Source organism: Triticum urartu, chromosome 7, assembly GCF_003073215.2.
Source record: "Triticum urartu cultivar G1812 chromosome 7, Tu2.1, whole genome shotgun sequence".
NCBI classification, from domain to species: Eukaryota; Viridiplantae; Streptophyta; class Magnoliopsida; order Poales; family Poaceae; genus Triticum; species Triticum urartu.
The window spans coordinates 565454277-565476595 of record NC_053028.1 but is presented as its reverse complement, the minus strand read 5'-3'; the positions used below and the strand labels follow the sequence as shown (position 1 = coordinate 565476595).

General features: G+C 51.7%; 2 protein-coding genes across 3 annotated transcripts; one reads left to right on the top strand and one right to left on the bottom strand.

Annotated features, from left to right (window-relative positions):
- Positions 1-5841: 5841 nt before the first annotated feature.
- On the top strand, positions 5842-9008 carry LOC125519962 (histone-lysine N-methyltransferase ATXR4). Of its 2 annotated transcripts, XR_007288380.1 has the most exons (9): positions 5842-6082; positions 6152-6247; positions 6538-6593; positions 6768-6894; positions 7092-7161; positions 7231-7410; positions 8010-8081; positions 8194-8496; positions 8772-9008. XR_007288380.1 is itself a non-coding variant. In XM_048684743.1 (8 exons), exons 1-8 carry the CDS (start codon positions 5888-5890, stop codon positions 8310-8312), a joined length of 915 nt encoding a protein of 304 aa, XP_048540700.1. In that variant the 5' UTR covers positions 5842-5887; the 3' UTR covers positions 8313-8641. The 2 variants fall into 2 exon arrangements, 1 of the variants encoding a protein (XP_048540700.1); XM_048684743.1 differs by lacking the exon at positions 8772-9008 and having other exon boundaries at positions 8194-8641.
- Positions 9009-9337: 329 nt separating this feature from the next.
- LOC125519961 (cinnamoyl-CoA reductase 1-like) lies at positions 9338-21655 on the bottom strand. Its single transcript, XM_048684742.1, has 6 exons — positions 21394-21655; positions 20842-21011; positions 20261-20446; positions 10556-10718; positions 10049-10238; positions 9338-9630 (listed from the first exon to the last, which is right to left on the bottom strand). The coding sequence occupies exons 1-6, from the start codon at positions 21530-21532 to the stop codon at positions 9498-9500; spliced, it is 981 nt and encodes a 326-aa protein (XP_048540699.1). The 5' UTR covers positions 21533-21655; the 3' UTR covers positions 9338-9497.
- Between the last annotated feature and the right edge of the window lie 664 nt (positions 21656-22319).

Below are 22319 nucleotides of genomic sequence, written 5' to 3'. Positions count from 1 at the left end.
TGGCCCAAAACCCACCTAAACCTGTTCCATCATCTCGGCCATTCGATCACGATCGCGTGGCCGAAAACCGCACCTTATTTGGACTCTCCTAGCTCCCTCTACCTATATATATGTGGCCATCCCCGAAATTTTCGCGGATGAACCCTAGTCTCCGTCCTCCTCCAGCCGCCGGACGTGTCCGACCGGGCCGGACATGTCCTCCTCCGCCCTTCGTCCAACCAGATCGCGCCACGTCAGCGCCCGCGCCGCCCCACTTCGCCGCCGGCCCGTGAGGCCCGAATCGGACCCGCCCCGGGCCGCGCCGGGCCCGAGGAGGCCCGTGCCTCCGCCGCCGTCCCCGCGTTATCGCTTTGCTCAGCCCCTCTTATAGCGTTGTTAGTTGCAGGTGAAGATTGAAGTTTGTTCCTTGTTGGAACATGGAGATGTTGTTCCTTGTTGGAACATGTTTACTTGTTGGGATATCACTATATATTTTATTTAATTAATGCATCTATATACTTGGTAAAGGGTGGAAGGTTCGGCCTTATGCCTGGTGTTTTATTCCACTCTTGCCGCCCTAGTTTCCGTCATATCGGTGTTATGTTCTCGGATTTTGCATTCCTTATGCGGTTGGGTTATAATGGGAACCCCTTGACAATTCGCTTTGGATAAAACTCCTCCAGCAAGGCCCAACCTTGGTTTTACCATTCGCCACCTAGCCTTTTTCCCTTGGGAGTCGCACATCCTGAGGGTCATCTTATTTTAACCCCCCCGGGCCAGTGCTTGTCTAAGTGTTGGTCCAACCCAGAGCACCGTGCAGGGCCATCCCTTGGCAACTTGGGTTACGTCGGCTTCTGTACGCTTAGCTTATCCGGTGTGCCCTAAGAACGAGATATGTGCAGCTCCTATCGGGATGTCGGCGCATCAGGTGGTCTTGCTGGACTTATTTTACCATTGTCGAGGATGTCTTGAAGAACCGGGATACCGAGTCTGATCGGAATGTCTCGGGAGGAGGTCTATTCCTTCGTTGACCATGAGAGCTTGTCATGGGCTAAGTTGGGACACCCCTGCAGGGATCTGAACTTTCGAAACCCGTGCCCGCGGTTATGGGCAGATGGGAATTTGTTAATGTCCGGTTGTAGATAACCTGAAGTTGACCTTAATTAAAATACATCAACCGCGTGTGTAACCGTGATGGTCTCTTTCCGGCGGAGTCCGGGAAGTGAACACGGTTGTTGGAGTTATGCTTGACGTAGGTTGTTCTAGGATCACTTCTTGATCATAGTTGTTCGAACGTGCTTTGCCTTCTCTTCTCGCTCTCATTTGCGTATGTTAGCCACCATATATGCTAGTCGCTTGCTGCAGCTCCACCTCATACCTTTTACCTTACCCATAAGCTTAAATAGTCTTGATCGTGAGGGTGTGAGATTGCTGAGTCCCTGTGGCTCACAGATACTTCAAAAACCAGCTTGCAGGTGCCGTTGAACCGTGCAGATGACGCAACCAAGCTCAAGGAGGAGCTCGATGAAGATCGTGTTCGTTATGTTGTTTCCGTTTCCAGTTGAACAGTAGTGGAGCCCAGTTGGGGTCGATCGGGGACCGTGTCGCACTTGGGGCTCTTCTTTTATTTTGGTTCCGTAGTCGGACCTTGACTGTATTTGGATGTTGTAATGTTTTATTCATGTAATTATGTGAAGTGGCGATTGTAAGCCAACTATGTATCGTTTCCCTTATGTATTACATGGGTTGTGTGAAGATTACCTCACTTGCGACATTGCTTTCAATGCGGTTATGCCTCTAAGTCGTGCTTCGACACGTGGGAGATATAGCCGCATCGAGGGTGTGACAAGTTTGATCCAACCCGACCCAGTACTGGCCGGACTTGGACTCCGGCGAGTCTTCGCGGACTCCGGCGAGCAGGGAGGTGGCTGGCGGCGAGGAAGAAGCGGCGGGGCCTGCGTGCAGCGTTGGGGCGGCGCATGGGGGTGGCGCTGGAGGTGCACGGCGGCAAGGGGTGGCGCCCTAGGCGAGAGGCAGGCGGCGGGGCGGCGCAACAGGGCGGCGGCGCGCGGTAGTGCGGGCTCGCCGGTGTGAGAAGCTCCGGGCAGAGCAGCGGCTCGGGCGGACGTCGGCGGATCTGGGCGGCGCGGGGTCCGGCTGGGAGCGGGCCTCCAGGCGGCAGGGCGGCTCGGTCGGCTCGGTCGACTCCGGCGAGCTGCTGGCCGGCTGCGGCCGGAGACGAAGCCGGCGTAGAGCTCCGGCAACGCGGGGACGGCGGCGGAGGCACGGGCCTCCTCGGGCCCGGCGCGGCCCGGGGCGGGTCCGATTCGGGCCTCACGGGCCGGCGGCGAAGTGGGGCGGCGCGGGCGCTGACGTGGCGCGATCTGGTTGGACGAGGGGCGGAGGCGGACATGTCCGGCCCGGTCGGACACGTCCGGCGGCTGGAGGAGGACGGAGACTAGGGTTCATCCGCGAAAATTTCGGGGATGGCCACATATATATAGGTAGAGGGAGCTAGGAGAGTCCAAATGAGGTGCGGTTTTCGGCCACGCGATCGTGATCGAACGTCCGAGATGATGGAACAGGTTTAGGTGGGTTTTGGGCCAAATTGGAAGGGTGTTGGGCTGCAACACACACGAGGCCTTTTCGGTCCCTCGGTTAACCGTTGGAGCATCAAACGAAGTCCAAATGGTACGAAACTTGATAGGCAGTCTACCGGTAGTAAACCAAGGCCGCTTGGCAAGTCTCGGTCCAATCCGAAAATGTTTAATCCCCACACACGAAAGAAAGGTAGAAATGACCACCGGAGGAGAACGGAGCGCCGGATTGCAAAACGGACAACGGGGAAAATGCTCGGATGCATGAGATGAACACGTATGCAAATGAAATGCGCATGATGACATGATATGCAATGCATGACACGCAAGCAACGACAACGCAACAACAGCGAATAACTGGATGACACCTGGCACATCGGTCTCGGGGCGTTACAGTGTGCCTTTGGGGTGCCCCCTCCCACGTATATAAAGGGGGGAGGAGAGGTGGCCGACCCTAGGGGCGCGCCATGGGGGGAGTCCTACTTGGACTCCCGTTCCAAGTAGGATACGGTCCCCCCCCCTTTCCTATTCCAAGTAGGAGAAGAAGGGAAGGAGGAAGAGGAGAGAAGGAAGGAGGGGGCGCCGCCCCCACCCCTTATCCAATTCGTACTGGCAAGGGGGGTGCCCGCCACCTCCTGGCCGGCCCTCTCTCTTCTCCACTAAGGCCCATGGTGCCCATTAACCTCCCGGGGGGTTCCGGTAACGCCCAGTACTCCGAAACTTATCTGAAATGACCCGAACCATTCTGGTGTCCGAATGTAGCCTTCCAATATATGAATCTTTATGTCTCGACCATTTCGAGACTCCTCGTCATATCCGTGATCTCATCCGGGACTTCGAACAAACTTCGGTTCATCAAAACACGAAACTCATAATACAAACCGTCATCGAGTGTTAAGCGTGCAGACCCTACGGGTTCGAGAACTATGTAGACATGACTGAGACACATCTCCGGTCAATAACCGATAGTGGAACCTGGATGCTCATATTGTCTCCTACATATTCTACGAAGATCTTTATCGGTCAAACCGCATAACAACATACGTTGTTCCCTTTGTCATCGGTATGTTACTTGCCCGAGATTGGATCATTGGTATCATTATACCTAGTTCAATCTCGTTACCGGCAAGTCCCTTTACTCATTCTGTAATGCATGGTCATGTGACTAACTCATTAGTCACATTGCTTGCAAGGATCATAGTAATGTGCATTACCGAGAGGGCCCAGAGATACCTCTCTGATACACGGAGTGACAAGTCCTAATCTCGATCTATGCCAACTTAACAAACACCATCGGAGACACCTATAGAGCATCTTTATAATCACCCAGTTACATTGTGACGTTTGATAGCACACAAGGTGTTCCTCCGGTATTCGGGAGTTGCATAATCTCATAGTCTGAGGAACATGTATAAGTCATGAAGAAAGCAATAGCAGAAAAACTAAACGATCATTATCCTAAGCTAACGGATGGGTCTTGTCCATCACATCATTCTCTAATGATGTGATCTCGTTCATCAAATGACAACACATGTCTATGGCTAGGAAACTTAACCATCGTTGATTAACGAGCTAGCCAAGTAGAGGCACACTAGGGACACTTTGTTTGTCTATGTATCCACACATGTACTAAGTTTCCGGTTAATAAAATTCTAGCATGAATAATAAACATTTATCATGATATAAGGAAATATAAATAACAACTTTATTATTGCCTCTAGGGCATATTTCCTTCAAGTGCTTTAACTTTTCGAAAGATGAGATGCTTAATATATTTGATGATTGCAACTTGAGTGAGTATATTCATCGTCCTTATGAACCCTCCATTGATCCCTTGCACCCAACCCCTAAAGAACCTAACATGCTTTGTAATTTGAGAACCGTAAATCTTTTTGTTAGAGGTCTTCCTAATCGTGCTCTTCATAGTATGAAAAACCTTGTATGTGTTTATACTTTGTAGAATGACTTAGAAAAACGACATCCAAATTATTCTCTTAAGAGATTCGATGAGAATCTACACAAGATAACCGTTTTCCGTAAGATCATCAAGCCCGATGATCCCAACTTTGATAAGTACTTTTTTGTACTTAGAGATCTTATTCTTGTTAGAGAAAATCCTATCACCCTTGCTAATATTATCACCAAAGCTATTCGTATTCATTCTCTTGAAAAATGTCATGTTCATGCAACTAATGAGAATAATGATTTACGTGATCAAGAAGATGATGACATTGGTGAACATTGTTATTGTGATAAGAGCATTGACGATGATGATAAGGAGTATGAAAAGATATTGAGAAATCTTAGTCTCATGGTGAATGTTCGTAGAGATTATATGTTCGGTGGAAAGGAATGGATTCTTGGTTGTGGTTGCACCGATCACATGGCCGGCGACAAAGACATGTTCCGTGAGCTTGCTAACAATGATTGTCCACGCAAGTATGTGACTTTTAGAGACAACTCCAAGTACAACATGCATGGCCTTGGTAAGGTGGGCATATCACATGATAGCTCGCTCAAAAATGTTACATTGTGGAATCTCTTGGATACAATCTACTTCTTGTATATAGACTTGCCGATTTTGGTTTTAATGTTCTATTTACTAAAGTAGATTGTCAAGTTTTATGTCGAGATAATAATATATAGTTTTCATCGGTGTGTGTGTAGAGATAATTTATACATTGTTGATTTCACTAAAAAAAATGAAACCTCACACATGTCTTATTGTAAAATATTCTAAAGGATGGTTATGATATAGAAAACTAGGACATGTTGGGACCTTGCAAATAATCTAATCAAAAGGTGATCATATTCTTGGTGTTAAAAATGTTATCTTTGACAAAAAATAGACTTTATAGTGTTTTTCAAGCAGAAAAAGTTGCCAATGAAAAATATCAATGCTACGAGGAGACCACTTAAACTACTTCGCATGAATCTTTTTGGTCCAAATGCTTACACTGGTGCTCGCATTTTCCTGCATTTATTCCAGGCCTTTCGGTGTTGTGCGTTTAATGGGAGGAGATGTTCTCGTTGATTACAAATGTGTACGTGGCCACTTTGTTATACCAGGTCGTTTTCTCGAAGATGCTCATAGGGATATGATGTATGTATATGCGTTTATACTTTATATAGAGATAGATGTACGTGCGTATGTCTTTTATAGGGATGAGTGGATGTGCGTATGTATTGGGTTGAGAAAAAACGAGATGATTTTTATGAGACGACTGATAGTCGGCCCAATTACCGTTGATGAAGCTCAGTTGGCAGATACAACCAGATCAACGGGTGAGATCTCTTCTCTGCATTCCCAAATGTCCCTCGTCCGCCGCCGCCTCCTCTCCACCGCGGCGGCGGTTGCCGCTGCTCGCGGCCCACCGCCGGTTCGCGTCGCCTTGACGGACTCAGCCGGCCGTGGAGTCTTCGCTACCCGCCCCATCGCCAACGGCGAGGTCCTCCACTCGGCGCAGCCTCTCGTCACCCATCCGTCCCGCTCTCTCTTCCACGAGGTGAGCGCGCCCCCACTTGCTTCATATTGGCCACGAATGGAGCGAACTATATCGGATTGGTCTCCTCAGGTGTGCTACCGCTGCCTCAGGAGGAAAGCGGGGAAGGGCGGCGACTCCAGAGGGGACTGCTACTTCTGCAGCGACGCGTGTCGGGAGCATGCCGAGGTGAGGATGCCTTTGCACTGTTCCTCCTGCAGATTCAGTAGGTTTTAGTGGTTTGTACAGTTCCAGTAAGGACAGTCTATGCTACCTTGTTCTTCTGTGAGCAATGACTTTAGTCTTCACATTATTCTGAATAAAGAGATTGAGATATGCCATGACCGCTTAACTTTATTTTATGATGCTTCTTCGACTGTCAGACGGATAAAAGATACCATTGCTAATTCCGCTTCTTTCGGAAGAGCAAAATTACTGTCTCTTTTAGCGGCTAAGATGTGTGGTTTCATCCTGTTTAGGGATTCCATGGCATTGAAAAGAAGGCGGATTGGTCTTTGTTAGATGACCACTGTAGGTATGTTTGTTACTACATTTCATCTTGATGTTGATGTGCATCTCCTGACTTCTCTCTAATAACGTTGTCAGTTATATTCGTTTTGTTATTGTTACGATATTGCCGTTTTGCTTGACATTCGATTGTCAGTGTAGCATCCTGGCTTATCTGTCTTTATTCTTGTGTGCTCTGAAGTTCACGTGGTCTCAAGTACCCATACATGGTCAAGCGGCTAGCTTGCATGGTTATATCAGGAGATGTTGGTGCAGATTGTCTTGACATTCTTCAGCCAGCCCAATTGCACCAGGGTACACTTATTGAGGTAGCCCTTTTTTGCGAGCTGTCGAGCTAGTTTTTTTTACTGAGAATGGAGTTGATTTTTTCTTATGCTTCATATGTCCATCTTCACAGCTGTAACTATTATCATCGCAGAAAAAAGAATGTCATAGCATTCACATGTTTCTTTCCCTATGTTGTTGTACGGTTGGTCCTGACATGGATATAATTGGAATATAATAGATGGAAGAGGAGTTTGAATTTTTGAAGTCCACTTTTAGGAAGGCAGGGTTTCAGGAAGAACTCACAACTTGTATCCTTTTATATCTTATTTCACCCTCTCTATCATTTGGTTTTCCTGGAGTTTCTTTGACAGTATTAGTTTTGACCAAACAATGGTACATCAATGTACTTGCAAGAATACGTGTAAATGCATTCCGTATTGAATTGGTTGCAAGTTCATATGAGGATCTTCTATCCTCAGCAGTAGCGTCGGTAACATGTGATGCATCAGTTGGCAATGCTGTATATATGCTCCCCTCGTTCTACAACCATGACTGTGGTATGGCTCTTCACATGCTCCTGTTAACGGGAAAAGGGGATATTAATATTTACCATAATGGCTCTCATTATGACTTCTGAAGTTTTTATTTGAAAGCAAGGATATGACTTCTAAAGTTCTTATTTGAAAGCAAGGATTTAACTGCTGCATTTCCTTGTGACGTAGAATTTGTTGTTGTCTGTTGTGGCATATGAAGTGTTGATTGTGCTGTCTGAGTTTTCAGTATTATTTCAGTACTATGCAACTCCAAGTTATATCCACTAATCACTAATGTACTACTACCTCCGATCCATAATAAGTGTCGCAGTTTTGAACTAACCGCAGTTTAAAACTGCGACACTTATTTTGGATCGGATGGAGTATTTGTTTGCTTTCATTGCACTCGATGATGAAATACCTATATTGTTTTACATTCGAAACAAGATGAATTATCTTCCAATTGATGCATTAGAAAGAAGATTGCTAGTATAATGGTGACACACAACAATGGATGTAATTCCATCCTATAAGCAGCGATTTTTCTACTTGCTTGGGTATCACTTCCCTTTCTTTTCAAATTCAAATCCGAATATTCATATTCTTTTCCTGTCAACTTGCAGATCCAAATACTCACATAGTTTGGCTTGAAAACGCAGACGCTAAATTGATGACCCTTCGTGATATTGACGAAGGTATAGATAGGTGTAGCAGTACCTATGTAGCCTTTGTTCTCTTGACAACAGTTAAAGCAAAAACACTGATGGGTACCAATATCTTAATGCTGCTCTTTTGCATCTGTCATAGGTGAAGAGCTGCGCATCTGCTACATTGATACAAGCATGGATGTGAACGCCAGGCAGAAGATTCTCACTGAAGGATTTGGCTTCCAGTGCCATTGCCAACGGTGCTTATCTGGGGACTAAAATTCATCGTTTACCTTAATGGTCGCTTCCCTCGACGTGCGTGACATCAGTTTCTGCTATGGTTCATTTAATTCACATAAGGTCGCCGACCATGAGGACTGCACCTCTGCATCTGATGAAGCCAGTAGGCGCCAACACTTGCAGGTTCCTGTATCAAGATATGCCCCCAGTGTTAAGTGAACTGGTAGAGTCCAAATACTAAACATTATTGATTAATACTACTTAATAGACAGTTTTATAGGTTGTCGTTGACCAAGTGCTAAAGATTGTAAGTTGACATTGTAAGATCATTAGGTGTTCGTTTAATGCCATTGTTGAAGTTTCACACATGTATTCAATCTTGATGCATTCGCTATATACTTCTGTCAAAGCTACCATCAGTTTTTCTTTTTTCAAAGGAAAGCTACCATCGGTTGTTTCTGAAAGAAATCTGTCTTCACATCCTCATTTCTTATGCAGGTTAAACATGAACAGTGAACCTGTTGAGCTATCTATGATGTGGAGAAAGAAGAATCAGTTAAAACATAATAAGTTCAGTTCCCTGGATAATAGGCAAACATAATATTTTAACTTCAACTGTACAGTGTCCTTTTGATTTGTAATGTTAAGATAGTTCAATCACTATCCTTCCAATTTGCAGAGAGCAGCTTCATCGTCGCTCCTGTTTTCAGTTTAATTTAATGATCAGTTGATGAATGGAATTGATTTTCATATTAACAGTTCTGTAGCTCCCACTCTCTACATACTTTTAGAGTTTCATTGACCCCGACAAACTGAGACATTGGGGAAACATGGGCCGCCTGCACATTTTCTAGTTATGCTTTCTGGGAAGATGTACTCGTCGAACTGAGGATGTCCGGCTCATACCATGCCGAATTTTGTACACCAACAGTTGATACATACAGGTCTTTAAAAATGGTCAGCATAGTCCTAGTTAAGCAAGTTCAGCAATCGTATACGACACAGCAAGTCACTCAGAGAAGCACCAGAACATTGCAGCTATTTTACTCGAAATACCTCAAGACTCCGCAAAAGAAAGGCTTGCATAATGTTTATTTATTTAATTATTTTTATGGTAACATTATTCCCTTGATGATTGTGTCACCAACTTATTTTGTTTCTCTGTTTACATGATTTAGAAATAATTTGCAAGGATCAACAACCAAGCTTGTCCCAGTTGCATGCTCAGTTCAGGAGTCCAGATGCTCGGTAGGATTCGACGCTGTCCCCCAGGGTCTTCTCTACAGGCCTGAAGGTCCACCCTAGCTTCTGAAGTTTCTCTGAACTATAAACAAGATTTCCTTCCACTTCCGTAAAGCTACATAGAAATTTGGAGAGAAAAATAAGTTTCATCCAAGCTAAGCATGGAAAAGCAGGGGTGAAGGACACACATCGAGCAGCATTTGGTGATATGGTGAAACAACATTGGTTCATTAAAATTTTAAAGTCCATATCACAAACTACATGCTCACTGGCATGGATACAATTCTAGGAATGTGAATCTCTATTAGGCTTTAGTCAATTTGTCAATCCCTGTTCAAGTACTTGAATTCTACAATTAGTAATATCAGGAAAGACAAATGGATGTTGAATTCTTCTAGTACCTTTTCGAAGTGAACTGAAGGTTATTTATCCTTCCTTCTTAGGCAGTGCCAACTAACTCATGATATGTAGAACTAAAATAGCCATAGCGCTGGTAAGGTAAAAAAAAGTTGCCTGCTGAGGAAGGCGCTTACCTTTTGGGATATGTGTAGGTTGGATACAAGGTCTTCAGTATGTTAACCATATCACAGACTTTTATTGCAGGTGCATTACATATGTACCGTCCGGACATCTCTGGATTCTCATACGCCAGAAGAATAGCATCAGCAACATCACGAACATCCGCTATATCCCTGCTTTTATTTTCTACAGTATCATGTTCTCCTGCAAAAAGATAAGTGTTTTAGTAATACAGAAACAGAATTATAATCCTAAACTAGTTTGGTGAACAGCTTCATTTTTTTTTGAGGGATGGTGAACAGCTTTATTTTAATGATATGCAGTTATTTTTTGCAATTTAGTATCTTTTTTTACCATGTGACACATGTGGTAAGCAATTCAAACAATTCAAATAAATAAGTAGTGTCCTTTTTTCAGTTGGAAAATGTGCAACCGAGTGCAGAGATCCTTTTTGATGTCCATAATTTTTATAGTATAATGAAAGCAAAGAGAAGACAGACATAACAACATAACACACCCACCTTTCAAATAGTTAAGGAGAATTTTACTGCTTGAATTTATTGTAGACTGCATCAAGGGTCCAATTACCAATGATGGGCATATAGTTACAATGTCCAACCCAGTTTTTGCTGCATAAGCAAAAGCCTCGCGCTCCGCCAATGTTTTGGAAAGGTAATACCAATCCTGTCAAATAACAACACATGTTTGTTTTGAATGGGTGATCCAGAAAAAAATTATCTTTTATAAGAATAACAAGACAGGAGCAGTATCTTGTGTGGTTAGCGGAAGAATTTTGTATTAACCTAAAGTTGTGTTATGACCGGCATATTAGGGGCTTAGCCCAGTGGGTTGTGGCCCAAGTTATCTTATTGTTATTAGGGGTTTAGCCCAATTATCTTATCGTTATTAGGGTCGTTTGCTTAGGAGTCAAGTAAACCTCTTTATATAAGGAGAGGAGATGTATCAATCTAATCAAGCAAGAAGCAATCATTATTTGCTCGGCTTCCCTTAGGGAGCCGGGAGACGTAACCCTAGCCGCCTCTTGCGCCGCCGCCGCCTCTTCTCCACCACGCAAGGACGGCACCCAGCCGCCGGCCGCCGCGCCCTCGTCCTCGTCTTCCTCCATCTTTTCCCTACAATCTCCGCCCTAGAACCGGTAGAACCTAGCTCCTAACACCTTGGTATCAGGTAGCTTAGTTTCGATCATGTCTTCGCCGCCGCCCATCCCGTCGCTTCCGCTGCCGACCGTCACCACCACGCCGCTGGCCTTCTCCACCGCGCCGCTGGTCGCATCCTCCGGCGCCGCCACCACCCAGATGACGGCGCCCTCCACCGCACCACCGACCGCCGCCTACACTTCGGAGGAGATCACCGGGGTCCTCAACGATCTCGTCACCGTCGTCCAGGGGATACAACTATACCTAGCCGGCACCTACGGGCCGCCGCCGCCCTTGCCGCCGGCCGCCGCGACCTGGCCAGCCGCCCTGCCGTGGTATTCGGCACCCGCGGCGCCGACCGGTCCTCTACACCACCACTGGCCGCTTCAGCCGCCGTCCGCCGTCGCGCCCCAATGGCCGCAGTGGCCGGTGCCGGCCCTCGCCGCGTCACCCACGCCACTCGGGTCCTCGCCGCCACCGCCCTGGTAGCCCTGGCAGCCGCCGCACCCCGGGGCCACCGCGACGCTGGTCGGGCCGCTGCAGCTACAGCCAGCCCCCCCCACCGCCCCGATCTGGCCACAATGGCCGGTCGCGGGCATCGCCGCGCCCGCCGCCTCCGCCGTTTCCAGGAAGCAGCAGCTGCCGCTGCCGGTGCCTCCGCCGCCCAGCACCGGGCTGACTACAACCGCGCCGGCGGGCGTGCCGATTCAGCAAGTGCGGTTCCCGCCCTCGCCGTCCCAGCTTCCGGCCTGGTTGGCCGGGACGTCACCGTCGTCAGTCTACACCATGGCCGCGGACCAGCCGGCGCCCTCCCTGTCGTACGACGGGCCCTCCGGCTCCGCAGGTTTCCACACTGGCTTCGACGGGCCATCGCTTTCCTGGGGACCACCTGTGCACACCGGACCAACGCCATCCTCTTTGCTACTCCGTACCGCCGAGCCGTACACTCACGTCGGTCATGCTCAGACACCGCCGCGCTTCGCCAAGCTCGCCTTCGCCACCTATGACGGTGTCGAGGACCCCCTCAACTGGCTCAACCAGTGCGAGAAGTTCTTCCGGGGGCAACGGACGCTCGCATCGGACCGCACCTGGCTCGCCTCTTATCACCTCCGCGGCGCCGCACAAACGTGGTACTACGCCCTCGAGCAGGACGAGGGCGGCATGCCCCCATGGGAGCTTTTTCGTGAGTTCTGCCTCCTTCGCTTCGGACTGTTGATACGTGGGAGCCGGCTGGCGGAGTTGGGCCGCCTTCCCTTCACCTCTACTGTGCAGGACTACACCGACCGCTTTCAGGCCCTGGCGTGCCACACGTCCGGCGTGACGGCTCACCAGCGGGCCGAACTCTTCGTCGGTGGTCTGCCAGATCATATCCACGTGGATGTCGAGCTGCAGGGACCTCAGGACCTCTAGACGGCCATGTACTACGCCCGCGCGTTCGAGCGCCGCGCGGTGGCCATCCAGCAGGCATCACTGTCCCGGGCTGCTGGGCCACCACCCTGGCCGGATGTTCCCGCGCAGGATCGACCTGCTCAGGCTTCCGCGGCACCCCTTGCCGTGACCACGGCGCGCCCGTTCCGCCGGCTCACCTCGGTCGAGCTACTCGAGCGTCGCCGCCAAGGGTTGTGCTTCAACTGCGACGAGACCTACATGCCTGGCCACGTCTGCCCCGACTCTTCTACTTGGAGGCGGCAGACTACATTGAGGAGGATGCCGTCGCCGCTGGGCTCAGCGACCTGGCCGCCCCAGCTGTCGCGGAGGTGTTTGACGCTGGTTGATCACCTCGAGGAGTTCAGCAAGCGCTTCCCCGCCTTACAGCTCGAGGACGAGCTGTTTGTGCAGGCGGGGAGAAGTGTTATGACCAGCATATTAAGGGCTTAGCCCAGTGGGCTGTGGCCCAAGTTATCTTATTGTTATTAGGGGTTTAGCCCAATTATCTTATCGTTATTAGGGTCGTTTGCTTAGGAGTCAAGTAAACCTCTTTATATAAGGAAAGGAGATGTATCAATCTAATCAAGCAAGAAGCAATCATTATTTGCTCGGCTTCCCTTAGGGAGCTGGGAGACCTAACCCTAGCCGCCTCTTGCGCCACCGCCGCCTCTTCTCCACCACGCAAGGACGGCGCCCAGCCGCCGGCCGCCGCGCCCTCGTCCTCGTCTGTTAGCGGCTAGGGTTCTGCCCGGTCTTGGCCGGAGACAGTAGGGAAAGGAGGGGGAAGGGCAAGGGCTTGAGCGCGGTGGCCGGCGGCGAGGCGCCGTCCTGGCGCGATGCGGCGGCGGCGAGAGAAGGAGGCGGCTAGGGTTTAGGGTTTCCGGCTCCTCTGGGAGCCGGGCAATAGAAATAGTCTTATTGCTTAATTCCCAAAATAGTCTTACAGCTCGTATATTAACCATAATCTGAAAATAAAACTAAGATAACTTGCGGGCCTAAGCCTGCCTGTTGGGCCTCCTGCGGCCATAGACCTGGCCGGTCATAACATCTCTCCCCGCCTGCGCAAACAGCTCGTCCTCGAGCTGAAAGTCGGGGTAGTGCTGGCGGAACTCCTCGCGCTGCTCTCAAGTAGCGTCCTCCGCTGGTAGTCTAGTCCACCGGATCAACACGTACCAGGAGCCTCGGCGCAGCTGAGCCTTCAGCGCCTTCTCTGGCTCAAGAAGGAGACGCCCGTCCGTGATCGGTGGAAGGGCCGGCGGCGCCGTGGGTGGCTCGCCGCGGAATGGCTTGAGCAGCCCGACATGGAAGACATCATGGATCCGCGCGCCTGTCGGAAGCTACAGACGATAAGCCACTTTCCCAATGCGTTCCAGGATCGCAAAGGGACCGGCATAGCGAGGACCGAGCTTCTTCCTCGCGCGTGGGTCCAAGGACTGCGTAGAGCGGTAAGTAGACGCAGCCATACCCAATCACCCACCGCGTACTCCGCCTCGCGATGGTGGCCATCATAGTAACGTTTGGCCAACTGCTGGGCCTGCAGGAGTCGTTGCTGGACCTCCGCGAGCATCTCATCACGGCTCCTCAGAAGAGCCCCGGCTACCTCGGTCCGTGCCAAGGCCGGATCAACCGAAAGGATCGGCGGGGGTGGCCGGCCATACACCACCTCAAAGGGCGTAGCACGGAGGGCGGAGTGATAAGAGGTGTTGTAGCAGTACTCCGCCCACGAAAGCCAGTCCACCCATGCGCGAGGGCGATCACCTGTAACACAACGCAAATACATGGCAATCACCTTGTTAACGATCTCAGACTGGCCGTCCGTCTGAGGGTGGAAGGCGGTGCTCAAGTGTAGCTTCACGCCCGCCAGCCGGAAAAGGTCACGCCACACGTGTCCCGTGAACACGGGGTCCCGATCACTGACGATCGAAGAAGGGAACCCGTGGAGACGGACAATGCCATCGAAGAAGGCCCGTGCGATAGATGCCGCTGAATATGGATGGCCAAGCGCGATGAAATGAGCATACTTGGAGAAGCGGTCGACCACCGTGAGAATGACGGACTTGCCGCCCACCTTGGGGAGGCCCTCGATGAAGTCCATGGAGATGTCCGCCCAAACCTGAGATGGGACCTCCAAGGGCTGAAGCATGCCAGCCGGCTGTAGAGTCTCCGTCTTGTTGCGCTGGCACGTCACACACGACCGAACCCAATCACGGACCAGGGCCCGATCACCAGGAATGTAGAAGTCGGCGCGGAGATGATGGAGCGTCTTCTGCACTCCCTCATGGCCCGCCGAGTGAGCGAGGCGCAGCACCTGCTGGCGAAGATCGTCGTGCGCCAGAACAAAGACCCGGCGCCCATGGAGAAGCAGGCCATCGGCGAGGCGCCACGGCTCCTCCAGCTCTCCCGCCGCTAGCTGCTGCTGCAGAAGGAGGGAGTCGGCCGCGGCAGCGGTCGCCCGGCGGATGTCGGCGTAGAGGGCGAAGGAGGGCCCGGTGATGATGTAGAAGGCCGCCCCCTCCGCCGCACCGTCGTCCACATTGGCGTCACGCCGAGACAGGGCGTCGGCGACGGTGTTAAGGCGACCCGACCGGTACTCGACGGTGAAGTCAAAGCCAAAGAGTTTACTGATCCATTGGTGATGGGGCATCGTCGAGAGCCTCTGATCCAGCATGAACTTGAGGCTGTAATGGTCCGTGCGGATCCAGAAAGAGCGACCCCAAAGATAGGGCCGCCAATGGCGTACTGCCTGCACCAACCCAATGAGCTCATGCTCATACGCCACCAACTTGAGATGGCGTGCGGCAAAGGGGCGGCTGAAGAAAGCGAGGGGTCCCTCGCCCTGGTGTAGGACCGCACCGAACCCCGCACCGGAAGCGTCGCAGTCGACGGTGAAGGGAAGGTCGAAATCCGGCATCTGCAGTACGGGTCCCGTCGTGAGGGCCCCCTTGAGGGCCTCGAATGCTGAAGTGGCCTCCGCATCCCAAGAGAAGGCGTCGCGACGGAGGAGACGCGTGAGCGGGGCCGCGATGAGGCCAAATTCCCGGATGAACTTCCGGTAGTACCCTGCGAGGCCAAGGAACCCGCGAAGAGCCCGTGGAGACTGCGGGATCGGCCAGGCGGCGACGGCCGCCACCTTGTCGGCGTCCATGGCCACTCCCTCGGCCGAGATGACGTGGCCGAGGTAAGCGACCGAAGGTGTCCCGAACGAGCACTTCGAGCGCTTAAGATGAAGATGATGCGCCCGAAGCTCGTTGAAGACGATGGCCACATGCTGGAGGTGCTCTGCCCAGGAGGCGTTGTAGATAAGAATGTCGTCAAAGAAAATGAGCACAAACCGACGTAAGTAGGGCCGGAGGACATCGTTCATCAAGGCCTGAAATGTCGCCGGGGCGTTGGAGAGGCCAAAGGGCATCACCAAGAACTCGAAGTGGCCGTGATGAGTCCGAAACGCCGTCTTGGCGATGTCGTCTGGATGCATGCGCACCTGATGATACCCCGACCGAAGGTCCAGCTTGGTGAAGAAGCGCGCCCCGTGTAGCTCGTCGAGAACCTCATCGACAACCGGAATAGGAAACTTGTCCTTTAATGTGAGAGCATTAAGGGCGCGGTAGTCGATGCAGAAATGCCACGTGCCATCCGACTTACGAACGAGGAGGACCGGTGTTGTAAACGGGGACGTGGAGATGCGGATGATGCCGGCGGCAAGCATGAGTGCACATTGTCGCTCCAACTCGTCCTTTTGCAACTGTGGATACCGGTAAGGCCGTACGGCCACAGGGGCCGATCCCGGAAGGAGGTGAATACGGTGGTCGTAGATCCGGGCCGGTGGCAGACCATGTGGCTCCTCAAAGAGATCCCGGTGCTGCTGCAGGAGTCCGTCCAAGAGCGGATGCTCGGCCTCCGTGGTTGTCGCGGCCAGCTGAAGAGGGGGTGCGGGTGCGGCCCCCCTAATGCCCTCCCACCGAATGTGACGACCCAAACGCCAGAAGGTCATCATCAGCGCGTCGAAGTCCCAAAGAATAGGACCCAACGTGTGCAAGAAGTCGACGCCGAGGATGAAGTCGAAGCAGCCCAAATCGATGCCGGCGCAGGTGATGGTGAAGTGCTCGTCGCCGATAGTGATGGGCACGTTGCGGGCGAGCCCGTGGCAGTGTAGGCGGTCGCCATTAGCGACAGTAACCCGCAACTGCTCCTCTCCGGCCGGCTGGAGCGCAAGACGCCGCATGGTGGCCTCCGGCAGGAAATTATGCGTGGAACCTGTGTCCAAGAGGGCCACCAGGCGCTCGCCATGGATCATGACCGGTAAAAGCAGCGTCCGTTCATCACGGATGCCGGCCAGCGCGTGAAGGGACACCACGAGGGCGGTAGCCGGGGCCGGTGCGGGTGCCGCTGCGGGCTCCGCAAGAGTCGGGGCGCCAAGGTCAGCCTCCGGGGTGTCATCCTCGGTCTCGTCCGTCGTTTCCAGGTAGAAGAGGCGCGGGCAAACATGGCCCGGCGCATAGGGCGCATCGCAGTTGAAGCACAGGCCCAAGCGCCTGCGTTCCAGCTGCTCCGCCTGAGTGAGGCGCTGAAACGGCCGCGTCGGGGCCGGGGTAGCGGCCGGGGCGGTGGTCGAGGACGACGGCGCTGCCGGAGGCGGCCGGGGAGGCGGACGACCCCCACGTGGCGCGGATGGCCGCGTCGACGTCAAAGCCTGGGCACGCTGCTCGAACGCCCGCGCATAGTACATGGCCGTCTGAAGGTCTTGTGGTCCCTTCATCTCGACGTCCACGCGGATGTGGTCGGGAAGGCCGCCGACGAAGAGCTCCGCCAGCTGTAAGGCTGTCACACCCGGCGCGTGGCACGCTAGAGCCTGGAAGCGGTCGGCGAAATCCTGCACCGTGGAGGTGAACGGTAGGCGGCCCAACTCGGCCAAGCGGCTCCCGCGTACCGGTGGTCCGAATCGAAGAAGACATAGCTCGCGGAAGCGATCCCACGGTGGCATGCCGCCCTCGTCCTGCTCGAGGGCGTAGTACCATGTCTGGGCGGCCCCGCAGAGATGGTAGGAAGCCAGCCACGTGCGCTCGGACGCGGGCGTGCGCTGTCCACGGAAGAACTGGTCACATTGGTTGAGCCAGTTAAGCGGGTCGTCCGAACCGTCGTACGTGGCGAAGTCGATTTTTGCGAACCGGGGCGGTTGCTGGTGTGGCGCGCCTAGGCCCACTGCCTCGGCGGTACGGAGGGCGGATGACGGCACCCGGTCCAGGGTGGAAGGCTCGGCGTAGTGCCCTGTGACGCCCGACGCCTCGGGCTGCCACTGGACCCTTGACGGCGGCCGGGCCTCCGTGGGAGCCGACGGCGGCCCGTGGAGCCAGTCGGGAAGCGGCGATGGTGACGAAGGAAAGCGGACCTCCTGGATCGGAAGGCCGCTCGGCGAGGACCCGCCCGGGCCAGGTTTGGGCGGTGGCGGTGGTGGAACTGGCACCGTGGCCGCCGGAAGGGACGACGCGATGGAGGGTGGCGCGGACGGCGGGGTCCAGGTCGGCCACTGCGGTCCCTGGACGGTGGCGGGGGGCGCGGTTGGCGCTGAGAACGGTGTCGGCCACTGCGGCCAAGGCGGCGTCGAAGCCGCCGGGGCGGGAAGCGCCGGGAAGCCGCCGGTGAGGGCCGCCGGTACTGAGTACCACGGCAGCGCCTGCTGTCCCGCGGCCGCGGCCTGATGCAGCGGTGGAGGCGGTCCATACAGGCTGGCCAAGTAGAGGCGGATGCCCTGGACTGCCACGACTAGGTCATTGAGCACGCCGGCCATAGCCTCCGGTGTGAATTGCGGCGGCGCTGGGGAAAGCGGCAGCGATGGTTGCTGGATGGGGAGGTGCGGCTGGCCCTAGCCCGGCGTGGTGCCGGGGGCGGAGGAGAGCGGCGCTGATAGGGAGGCCGTAGTACCCGGCGACGCGGTGGCGCTGGTGGAGGAATCGGTGGCAGCGGCGGTGGGGGAGGCGTGGTGGATCGGCGGCAGCGGTGGTGGGATTGGCGGGGAAGACATGGTCGAAATCCGGGTACCTGATACCAAGGTGTTAGCGGCTAGGGTTCTGCCCGGTCTTGGCCGGAGACAGTAGGGAAAGGAAGGGGAAGGGCGAGGGCTTGAGCGCGGCGGCCGGCGGCGAGGCGCCGCCTTGGCGCGGTGCGGCGGCGGCGAGAGAAGAAGGCGGCTAGGGTTTAGGGTTTCCGACTCCTCTGGGAGCCGGGCAATAGAAATAGTCTTATTGCTTAATTTCCAAAATAGTCTTACAGCTCATATATATAACCATAATCTGAAAATAAAACTAAGATAACTTGCGGGCCTAAGCCTGCCTGTTGGGCCTCCTGTGGCCATAGACCTGGCCGGTCATAACATCGTCTTCCTTCATCTTTCCCCTACAATCTCCGCCCTAGAAACGGCAGAACCCTAGCTCCTAACAAGATGAAAGCCAACTATTGCTGATGCTTCCCATTTGGAAAATCCTCTCTTGTGTGGTCTAGAGACATGGACGAGCTGAACCATGGTTCAGCAAATCCTCTCTCTTCCAAAACAAAGCGAAAAATAGAAATAGAGTGCATGAATAAAAAGTGACTTTGAGTCAAAACCAAATTTTGGCTTGTTTTAAGTCAGAGCCAGCCTATGAGTCAAAACTGAATTTTCGGTCAATGCCAACTATCAATAGAGTTTGCTGTGTTTTGCTTTTTCCCGCCTTCTTCGTACTCCCTCCGTCCGAAAATACTTGTCATCAAAATAGATAAAAAGAGATGTATCTAGAACTAAAATACATCTAGATACATCCTCTTTTATCCATTCTGATGACGAGTTTTATCCATTCTGATGACGAGTATTTCCGGACGGAGGGAGTATTTGGTTAGTTTGGGTATCGGCTAGCCTAGGCCTTGTTTTCTTTTCTTCCTAGTTTTGTCAGGTTTGCTTTGTAACTTTTGCGCCTTCTTTGCTGCCTCAAGATGATTAAGAGGCAATTGCAAGGATTTAATTCAATCGTGAGGTGCTGATGAGACATGTATGCATGGCTCAGATCAACAGTATCCCATCAACACAAAGAACAGGGTGAACTCAAGACATAAAAAGGAGTTCCATGAACGAAATATTTAACCGGAAAAGACAGTAAGTGTTCAAATGGGCTCTAGACACAGGGTGGACCCAATCTCGCTAAAAGATACAGATCTAGGGAGGATCAAGTCCAGCGAGCTAGTGAATGTTTAGATAAGATCCTTTATGGACATTTGTTCTCAAGCTGGGATGTGGTGTTGCAATAGGCATGTGAGCGTAACGGGGTTTTTTGCAGCTAAATGCTTGCGTTCTACATTGAGCTTAGTGGCTTCTCTCGAATCAAAAAGTTTGATCTAAAACAGAGGTAAATGTCAACCTTAAACATTGACTCTTAATCCTATATATACATTCGAAGTGAAACATTGAGCCAAAAAACAGGAATCTGTAATGTAATACTCCCTCCGTCCGGGAATACTTATCATCAAGATGAATAAAGGGGGATGTATCTAGATGTATTTTAGTTCTAGATACACTCTTTTTTATCCATTTTGATGACAAATATTTCCGGACGGAGGGAGTATGATATATCACATAGGCTAAACAATCATACAACCACACAGGTGTTGCCTTACCCCATTCTTTCTGCAGTAGTCCTCGTCTGACCAGCTCTCTTCATCAAAGGCTTTGCCCTTGGGCCAGTTAGGATTAGCGACCACTGCAACACCTGAAGACACCATGACTACTCGCTTAACTTTCGCCTCATGGCAGGCCTTCAGCACATTCAGTGTGCCTGTTACAGCAGGAGCTATGATCTCTGCCTACAAAGCAGCAAGATTACATCATCAGAATAGATGCTTATTTCTAGAAATTAACTATGTGGTTACATGTAGATGATGGCACTGGTAAAAGAAAAGGAGTAATGTATGGCAGGTGAGCCTCAAACCAGATAACTATGTCTGCTAGACTGCTACCATAACAATGTTGCAGATCTCACACTTTATGGAGTATACATTCAGAATGTCTCCTGCCAGTCAGAGATCGTCCTTCCAGGGGATCTTTGGGCAACATCGTTGAGAAGATTTCTGTCTAAGGTCAAGTAGAGATACTTATGCTGGCAGACTGCATTCTACTAAGCCACTGTGTTGAACAGTTGTATGTTCATATTCGCCTCAGAATCACACAAATTATGCGATGCATGTTCTTGAGAATTCACCTCTGGGTCGGTTGATCGGCCAGAGGGGACAGGGCAGGCGACATGGAAGACGCCCTCACAGCCGGCAATCGCCGCCGATACACTGTCGTAGTCCAAAAGGTCGGCCTTGACCAGCTGCAACCTTTCCTCGGCACCGCCTAGCCCCTTGAGATGAGCATTCTTAGCATCACCTGCAGCAAAAATAAAAATAAAAATGGGAGCTTAGCCAGAGCTGCAAAACCACGAATAACAAGTATGCTCAACTTCTTCAAGTTTTCAGAATTACGAATGTAGGATCTTCTAACTCTTGTGATTCGTTCTAAGTTTTGCTCTGTGAGAACAGATTAAAGACAGAAATTGCCGGAGGATCAAACTTTAGGATCTCAAAATGGCAAAATTGCTTCAGCTGACTTCAAGTTCCAACAACCACGTATGGTCGGCTCGGCTGGCCTGCTTCGCCGCATTTCGTATCAACAGCAACCATCTATCCATCTGATCGTCGAGCGGTCGAGGGCAAGCCAAGGGAAATTAAAATGGGAGCGACGGGGAAGGAAGGCCAGGGCGCGCTCTTACCGGGATCGCGCGCCGTGCCGCGGACGGTGTAGCGGGCCTTGGGGGCGGAGAGGAGGAGCTTGACGAGCCACGAGGCGACGAAGCCCCCTGCGCCGGTCACGCACACAACGCTCGTCGTCTTCGCCGCCGCCACCTCCATGCTCCCGTCCCTCTCTCTCCCTCTCTCTCTCTCTCTCTGCGCGCCTCTACAGCTCTACTGCTCACTCTCTCTGCCGTGCGCTGTTTGCTTGTTCCTTCCGCGTCTCGCCGCGCGCCGCGCTGGCCTCGTGCGGGGTTTTATATTTTTGATGAAACAAGATCAGAGTCTTTCGGCTTTGGTCTTTGGTTTTGCGAATTTTATGTGTGTAGTCCTCGACCTTTCCCGTATTTGTGTGTCCGCAACCTCGCTGTCGATCGATGGCATGGGATGGGAGCGTCGTCTCCCGTGATAAAAATATTCCACTGTACAACCACGCCTAATCATCCGGCCGCATACCGATTCTTCATGATCTAATTTTCCTTTTAAAAAATGCAACGTCTTAAAAAGGAACACCAAGTACAACGTAACGTGTTGTGTGTGTGTACACACGCTACCACACGCACAAGTTAAACGATGGCACACATTTTTCTCTTACCTAAAAAAACTTGGAATCAACACCGACACATAAGTTTGGCTTCTGGGTGCACATGCACCAGACAAAAACATTAACATCAGATTTTTAAAAAAAATGAACAATTCTATTTTTTAACAAACATAGTCAAATATTTGACTCACATGTAAATTTTCATGAAGAAGTGTTTTGGACAAAGGGACAAAGTGCATGCTCTAAAACACCCATTGTTCAAGCATATTTTAGGCCCACTTTTGTTTTCTCGCCTTAATCACCACGGATGTGATTTTTTCACGAAGTTCACATGTGAGACAAAGAACCTCTTGCATGAAGGTC